Source organism: Nicotiana attenuata, chromosome 3, assembly GCF_001879085.1.
Source record: "Nicotiana attenuata strain UT chromosome 3, NIATTr2, whole genome shotgun sequence".
Lineage (NCBI taxonomy): Eukaryota > Viridiplantae > Streptophyta > Magnoliopsida > Solanales > Solanaceae > Nicotiana > Nicotiana attenuata.
This window is the reverse complement of record NC_031991.1, coordinates 32,160,645-32,169,959: the sequence shown is the minus strand read 5'-3', so window position 1 is coordinate 32,169,959 and position 9,315 is coordinate 32,160,645. Positions and strand designations below refer to the sequence as shown.

The window sequence follows — 9,315 nt, the reverse complement described above, 5'->3', positions numbered from 1 at the left end:
TACATCGGAGAGATCGTCCATCTTTACGGTGTGCCCGTTTCTATCATTTCTGATTGAGGTACACAGTTCACGTCGCACTTATAGATGGCAGTAGAGCATTAGTTGGGCACACATATAGAGTTGAGCACAGCATTTCATCCACAGATGGACAAACAGTCCGAGTGCACTATTAAGATGTGGAGAACATGCTTCGTGCTTGTGTTATGGATTCCGGGGGTTCTCGGGAGCAGTTCTTGCCACTTGCGGTGTTTGCCTACAACAACAGCTACCAGTCGAGCATTAAGATGGCTCTTTATGAGGCATTATATAAGAGGCAGTTCCGATCAACAATTAGGTTGTTCGAGCAGGGGGAGGCTCGGTTGTTGGGTAAAGATTTAGTACAAGATGCCTTATATAAGGTCAAGATTATTCAGGATTGACTTTGCACAAATCTGTCTAGGCAGAAGAGTTATACCGACCATAGAGTTCGTGATGTTAGATTCATGGTTGGAGAGAGATTTTTGCTTTGGGTTTCACCCATGAAGGGTGTGATGAGGTTCGGAAAGAAAGACAAGTTGAGCCCTGGGTATATTAGATCCTTTGAGATTCTTGAGAGAGTGGGTGAGGTGGCCTACAGGCACGCATTGCCACCTAGTTTATGAGCAGTCCATATGGTATGCCATGTATCTATGCTCCGTAAGTATCACGGTGATCCGTCTCATGTTCTAGATTTTAGCTCAGTCCAATTGGACAAAAAATTGACTTATGAGGAGGAGCTGGTGGCTATTCCAGCCCGACAATTTGGATAGTTGAGGTTAAAGAGTTATCCTTCAGCTCGTGTGCAGTGGAGAGGTCAGGCGATCGAGGCGGCCACTTGGGAGTGCGAGTTGGACATGCGGAGTACATACCCACACTTTTCACCAGACGAGGTACTTTTCTACGTCCGTTCAAGGACAAATGTTTGTTTTAGAGGTGGAGAATATGATGAACCAATAGGTCATCTAGAACTTTAACCCTTAATTAAGTGTTTCAAAACCTCGAATTGCTCCTTTTAGCCTACCTCTATTTTGCGTGCGCAGACCATGTCTTTTTCCGGAAGGCTTATATGTGACAATTTGATTTAAATGTGAATTCGTGCCTTAAAATTCTTTGAGTTTTCTTCAGCCAACTTTTTGACCAAATGGACCCAGATCCATTTTTCGACAGTCCCGGTGGGCCCGTATCATGATTTGTGACTTAGGCGTATGGCCAGAACTGAATTTGGAGGTCCCTAGCTCGAGTTATCACAAATTGTTGAAAACTTGAAGTTTCTTGGCCAAATCATTGAATGTTCTTTAGCTTGTGGTTGTGTGTAATGTTTATTCCATATTTGTGTGCAAAAATTTGTTTCGTGTATCTAAAAGTGTGATTTTACCGAAATTTTTTGGGTTTAAGGATTGCTCTATGGCTGGGGACGATGGGGTCGCAATTGCGATGGCCTCTTTGCATTTGCGAAAAGGTGGTCGCAATTGCGAAATCTATCAGCCCTGACTATCTTCGCAATTGCAAAGAACTCTTCGCATTTGCGAACCCTGTGAAATCATGTTGCCTTCGAAATTGCGAAGAAAATGTCGCAATTGCTATATAAAGAGCAGGCACCTGATAATTTGAAAATCCTGAATTTTTTTCTAAGGCTGGGTTTTGACAATCCAATCATTTCTTTGGCATATTTGACTTATTTTGCAATATATTGCATAGCCATACCATGTTTTCACTCCAATATTTTCTTTACAGGTATCATACGCTAATAAGCTCTAACACCGATGAATCTGCGCATGAAAATCCTTCGGAAACGGGGGAGAACTATGAACAACACCGGTTCTTGTCATTGGAATGCCGGGAACGGTACTATGCTGAGCTGATTTCGAAGAAAGTGCTACCGAAAAGTGGTATCGATCTGGATAACATTCCGGAATGTCTTCTCGAGTTCCATCAGAGGCTTGTAGACCTGTTTTTCCCTCAACCTTGCAGAGCCAATGAGCAATGGGTGAGGGAGTTTTAAGCGAATCTTCCAGCCATCAGGTTAGAGAAGTCAAAGATGAGGATTTGCGACAAAATGGTGCATTTTGGAGCTGAAGCTGTAAACCAAGTCTATCACCTACAAGACCATGACATGGCTCTGTTCCGTGCAAAAGATTGTGCCTCAGGGGAGTGGTTGGTCTCCAAATTACGTGTAGATGTTCCATGGGAAGCTGAAAAGAGAGGGATCACATCCAAAGAATTCGCTACTGAAGCAAAGATATGGCTGACCATCATATGTAGTCGCATCTCCCCGTATCAAATATATGGAATGTACCGGTAACGAGAGCTCAAATGATAACCTCCATTATTGATGGTATTCAGCTAAATGTTGGTGAGATTTTCATCAATGAACTAATGGAGTATCGGCTTCAGAATTGTACATCATTGATATTCTCATCGCTTACCACTGAGGTGTGCCAACTTACTGGAGTTTAGGAGGATCCGGGAGACAACTGAATAGAGTCGGGAAAGCCTATTCATCCGTTGAAGAAAAGATGAGAGCATGGCGCGGTCAAGAGCAAAAAGAGAAAGTTGGGATCTTCGTCTCAGATCGACCTGAGTTGCCAACCATAATCTTCTACAGGAGGACCCTTTGCTATGCTTTCCGAGGAAATGCGACTGATTCGCAACCTAGTAGTTCGCCTTCCACAGGGACCTGGGGAAATATCTGAGGGGCCCGCTGCATACATTTCAAAGAAATAATTTAAAAAAGTATCTTGATGACCAGTCAAGCAGGGGGTCACCTCAAGCAGCTGGAGAAGGCATATATTGATTTAGCCACGACACACGGTACTTTGAGCACTTCTCATGGCAATCTAGCAAAGGCACACACCAGGATAAAGAAAAGGGAGAAGTAAAGAGATACACTCTTCACTCGCATGTGGAAGGTGTGAAAGGGCATTGGAAAGTACTAAGGACTCAAGACTCAGTGCCATCGACCAAGCCGGAAGATGATGATGATGCTCCAGTTTATTGGTCCGAGGAAGAAGGAGAGGAGGATGCCACTGATTCCGACAATGAGGATAGCGCTTGACGCAATATTCAGGGAGCACTTTCCACCATTTTACTCTATTGTGTTTAGTTTCATTGGGGACATTGCAACATCTTTAGTTGGGGGTGTCTTCTTTTATAACTGTTCATCTTGTGTAATTGTGGATAACTGTGGATATGGTAGATTGGTATTTTGGTTTGTTTTCATGTGATGTTATTGTGTTTTCATGTGATGTGTTATATCAGTATGTTTACTAGCTTCTTGAATTTTTGTTTTTATGTATACTCTATTTTATTGACTTGATGTTTATTCGCTTCTTAATTTTTTTTGTAGTATGTTCTATTTTGGTGGCGATATCCTTGGTTTTCTTTGTACCACGGTTCTTTTTTCGAGGTTGCTAATTTTCTTTTTGAACCGGGTAATTGTTAGCAAATTTTTGTTGACTTTTCCCAGTGATGGATTGCTTGGCGACTTTCTTAAGGGAATTAGTCTTGTAGTTTATATATAGTTTTTGTTAATTTAGGAAGAATAAGTGGTTTGAGTTGGGGTTTGAACCCATTAGCCAATTTGTGGCTTGCTTGGTACCAACGTGATTCAAACCTCGACATATGAATGTTTAATCCTTGAAAAAGAAAAACGATTGAAGTAAAGATCATTGTCATGACATTTAGACTCAATTTTCGGCTCTTTGATTCACTAAATAGCTTCTTATGCAATATGTAACTTCTTTGAGTCATTGGTTTCAATTAGATTTTGGACTTGTATTCCACTTGAATGTTAATGTGCCATGTGTGGTGAGATTTATTGTGAGTTCTTTTGCATCATTTGTAGTCTAGAACTTTCCCGTAATGTGCTTCAAGGCGAAATTATAGACTAACTTTGTTTGAAAAATAATATTAGGCCTTCCTTGGACTGCTATTGTGCCTTAAATTTTCTACCCTTGCATATTTTCCCGGGTCAACCCATTTTGAGCCTTTAACCTTTTTCTTTGGCAACCATTTGACAAGCTTTAACCCTTCGTTCTTAATTGACTTATCCTTTGGCACGTACCTCCCTAAGTACTTTGAAATTATAACATAGGCTAAAAGGCTATGTTTGGGGTGAAGGAGGGAAAGTTATGATGTGGAAGTTTTTAAAAAGGTGAAAGGTAATTAAAAAAAAGAGAAAAATAGTAATATTTGAAGGAAAAATAAGGAATTGTGAATAAATGGAAGACTAGATGACATAAAAAATAAAAATAAAAGTAAAAATAAAAATAAAAATTAAAACGAAGAAAGGGTGAAAAGGTTCTTGAAGGAAGTGTGCTTTGATTGTGAATAATATTGTAGTGCATAGGGAGGTTTTGAGTCACTCTAACCAAAATTGTGTCCTACCTTTACCAAAAGCTAAAACTATAACCCTTTTAGTCCTAATTGATTTTGAACCAAGTTTGTCTACATTAGTGGAGAAATACATGAAGGGCAAGCCTATGGTACTACTTGTGTGCATTTGAACATCTTCGTGAGAGAGAGTTAATTCTTTCCATTTGTTATCCCATTTATGTTTTGAATTGAAATTTATGACCGTGAGATTCTATCTCAAGTGTGAGGCCACATGAGATTTGAGTTGTGAATTTAATCCAATTTTCAATTGGAAGGAATGAACAAAGGAAGATAATTGTGATAGAGAGGCAAATTTTGAAGATTTCGTCTCCTGACTTGATTACTACTTTGATTTACATAGTGTTTGAGCACCTGAATGGTAATGAAATTCATGAGGAGTTTTTGGTATTTCATATGCTTTGGATTAATTGTTGGTACCAATCGAAGTCATGTGTGTCATGCGGTACACCTTTTTGACTTGGCAAGATATTGATGCACTATTGAGTTAAATACTTGGACGGAGATTTTGTCACTTTCATTGCTTGAGGACAAGCAACAATTTATGTTTGGGGGTTTGATAAGTCGGTATTTTACCAACTTATCATGTCTTTAAGCTTAGATTTTTGCTATGTTTGAGTGATAAAATCATGTGTTTAATATCGTTTACTTTTATATTACAGGTTCTATGTGATTTAGAAGTGATCTTGAAGAAACCAAGTGAAAACGAGTCAGAATAAAGCTAAAAAGAAGAAAATCTAAAGAATGGCCTCCGATTTTGCAATTGCGACAAATCTGTGGGAAATGCAATGAAGAAAGAGCTCGCAAATGCGAGAAAAGGCTACACAAATGCGAAGCCAAGCCAGTCAAGCAATGTTCGCAAATGCGAAGAAAGACTTCGCAAATGCGAAGTCAAACCAGGCAGTCAACCATCGCAAATGCGAAGTCTTAATCGCAAATGCAAAGGTCAACAGGAAAGTCAATGTTCGCAAATACGAAATTTGGTTCGCAAATTCGAAGATCGCGCTTCAGCTCTGGGTACTTCTGTAATTTTGCATTTTTTGGCCCCAAACCATTTAATACCTACTTACCTCATTTGTAAAGGATCTTTGGCTTAATTTCCAGTCCTTAGACTAGAGAGAACAAGTTTTGGAGCTAGGGTTCTTGCACACACACTTGGGTCTTGAAGATTTGAAGCTTTTGGTTGAGAATTTCGTACTCATTTATGCTCATTTCTTCATTCCCTTGCTTTGTATTGTATATCTAAGTGTGTAATATTTATTTCAACACTTGAATCTTGTTTATGAAAATATTCATGTTTAAAATGTGGTTTAAATATCTTGTTGTGCTTATATATTGAATGGTTTTTATCTTTCATGAGGTGAGTTACCGTTTCTTTAATGTTTCCAATGAGATTAGCTAACCCTAGGACTCGCCCATCATCTTCGAATTAATTTTGGAAAAGATTATTTGGGGTTGGGAAAGATTAGTTGACAAGAACTTGAGGCTTTAACCCTCATTCTATGGATTCTACCTAGGGATAGGATTGAGCTACTTGTAACCACAATCGCGTGTGCTTAATCTCTTAATTGATTAGGGATAATTGAATTAGGAAGTCTTGTTAGTCTTTGGAAGAAGCTAATATAGAATTATTACCCGAGGCTAATTAACATGAACTCACTCATATTTGTTAAATCGTGAAATACATTGGATCGTTACTTGAGTGTAATTCCCCATGTATCCACACTTGTAGCCATTGATCATTTTACTTGCTTTCTAGGTTAGTTTACATTTTCGTATTTAGCTATAATATTTTCACAATCACGCTTCTAAGTGTTTGGCATTGCATAACAAGTGATAATTCTCTTACATTCCTAAACGCCTACATATTGTTCTCTGTGGAATTCCACCCCGACTCATAGTTGGGTAAATTATATTGCATGTGATCGTGTCCATTTACTTTTTAGTAGTGGACTTGGACGTCATCACACGACTAGTTGGATTTTGGGTCGTTACATGACTACACCTCCCTAAGAACTTTAATGCATACAATTTCATATTTTAGACCCCACACTTGTATTGAACCAAACCCTAACCTTCATACATAATAGCATCAAGCTCTCAATATCTTTAAGCAAAAACAAGATGAGAACTACCACTAGCATGGAATTCATTTTTTCTTTTCTAGGGTTTTTTTTTCTTTTTAAGAACACTCACACTTTTTTTCTTTTCAATTCCCTACAAGTGGCTCTCATAATATTTTTAAATATTGCACCTTTCTCCATTCTCAACAGTTCCACTCAAAAACCTGACCATACCTCAACTTAGATTTTAACCAGCTCATAACACATTTAAATGCTCGAGAGAGGTAAAAGGTTCAAATAGATAGTCAATTCAAATAATAATGGGTTAGGCTTGTAGTGTGGTTACCCAAAAAAAGGATTACAGGCTCAATGAGGCTAACTACGATACACATTAATTATGTGGGTAAAAGCATATAATTAGCTCAACAAAGAAATGCCCCTATCACTCCCTAGACTGAACAAGACTACTATTTCGCTTTACAAACAAACAGGGCAAGTTCTAGACATCAACTGTCATGCATAGAATATCATAACAGCCTCACACACACCATGACACATACCTCACTAAGGATCAAATTTATCCCGACTCTCTAGTAGAAGCAGTTAAGTAAAGTCACAATCAAATAATTTAAGGCATGTATACATGAGTCTAGAACTGATCCTAAGCATCATAACTAAGGCACTCACTACTCTCACGGCATAACAACATCAAGAAAAGTCATCTTCATTTAATACGTAGCACAAGAATTCACTATTCCTACAAAAAAGAAAACTAATTACACCCTATTCAAACAAAACCCTTGGAAAAGAACCACGTCACAAAGAAAATTAAAGGGTAATTGTTACACTACCTAAAAAAACAAAACGACAATAAACGTCTAAAACAATATCGAATTTAGTCTCTCAAGAAGATAGCCGAGGAAATCCATCTTTGGGAAAAGTAAAAAAAATAAAAAAAAAATTTAATCAAAAGAAACGAAACAAACACACATATACATATTTACATCCCTCACCTCCACATTTTAAATTATGGCATGTCAGCATGACACACAAACAAAAAGCAAGAGGTATTGAAAACTCCCCTGAACTTTTTCCTTTTCCGAGAACTTAGGAACTCCACCTCTAATTCTGAATTCATTCCTCTTCCTTAGGTTTCATTATGGAGATAATCAGGCCAAAGTTCTCTAAGGATATTTGCAAGCTCCGCTCCTTTATTTCTTTCTTGGCCTCATTTTGAGTGGTGAATTGTTCTTGTAGGATCATCCTCAACTTGTTCCTGCAGTCTTTGACATGATCAATCCATGCATATTCATGTAAATCCTCAAAAATAAAATACACATTATCAATGTTAGAGTAAGACCCTATGTTCCTGTGGTATGTCCAAGACCCTTTGTTCCTCATTCTTTTCTACTAAAGATTGTAAATGTTGAAAGGTGGATGTGGGTTTGAACTCTTGTTTAATTGCTTGACATTCAATCAAAACCTTATTTTCAATCCTCTTAATTGAATCAGAATCATCTTGCAGAGTGGAAAGACCTCTTTGTAACTGCTCATCCTCTTTTGTAGGCTCGTTCTCACAGAGTATCTCTATAATGACCCGGCCGGTTATTTTGGGAGTTGTAGCTCTGTTCCCCCATTTTCTGCTTCTTTTGTGTTCTACAGCTGCATTATGAATTATTGGGTTAGTTGGTTTGGGTGCGGAGTGATTTCAGAATGAATTGAGACACTTAGTCTCTTATTTGAAAGCTAAAATTGGAAAAGTTGACCGAATGTTAACTCATATTCAAACGACCTCGGATTTGAGTTTTGATGGTTCCTTAGATTTGTTAGGTGATTTTGACTTAGGAGCGCATCCAGATTGTGATTTGGAGGCCCGTGATAGAATTAGGCTTGAAATGCCGAAAGTTGGAATTTTGGAAAGTTTGACCAGGAGTGGAATTTTTGATATCGGGGTCGGATTTGGATTTCCAGAAGTTGGAGTAGGTTCGTGGTGTCATTTATGACTTGTGTGACAACTTTGAGGTCAATCGGATGTGATGTGATAGGTTTTGACGTAGTTTGTAAAATTTGGAAATTTCAAAGTTCATTAGGTTTGAATCCTGCGTAATTCGTGTTTTTGATGTTGTTTGAGGTGATTTAAAGATTTGATTGTGTTCGTATCGGGATATAAGACTTGTTGGTATGTTTGGTTGAGGTCCCGGGGGCCTCAGTTGATTTCTAGTTGCTAACGGTCTTGATTTTATGTTCATGAAGCAGTTGAAGTGTTGTTGCTACTGGTGTAACCGCACCTGCGGAGTAGGCACCACAGGTGCGTACCCGCAGAAGTGTAGCATGAATCGCAGAAGCGAACAAGGAAGAGTTGGGCAGAGATGACATTCCGACACCTGCGATGGTCTCAGAAGCGGGTAGAAGGGCGCATATGCGAGTTCGATCCCCAGGTGCGATGGATTTCCCGCACCTGTGATATGCGCAGATGCGGTCCGGTGATCGCAGAAACGGGAATTTTATCGCAGAAGCGGCTCCTCAGGTGTGGATAGATGGCCGCAGGTGCGAAAATCCTGGGCAGAATGTGTAAAAACAAGGGTTCGTGATTTTAGTCTTATTTCAACATTTTGGACTCGGACTTAGGCGATTTTGGAGAGAATTTTTTAGGGGATTATTGAGGTAAGCTTCTTGTACTCGTTTTATATCATAAATCTTGTTTCCCTATTGTTTTCTCCACCTAGATTGTGTGGTGTTGAGGTGAAATTTGGGGGTTTGAGGCTAGGGATTTGGAAAGTGAGTTTTGGGGATTTGAATGGCCATTTGATGTTGGATTTTGATAAATTTGGTACGGTTAGAC

The 9,315-nt window shown here is 38.9% G+C and overlaps 1 protein-coding gene across 1 annotated transcript; it reads left to right on the top strand.

The window, feature by feature from the left end:
* On the top strand, positions 285-2,020 carry LOC109224259. Its single transcript, XM_019388847.1, has 3 exons — positions 285-358; positions 440-565; positions 1,753-2,020. The coding sequence occupies exons 1-3, from the start codon at positions 285-287 to the stop codon at positions 2,018-2,020; spliced, it is 468 nt and encodes a 155-aa protein (XP_019244392.1).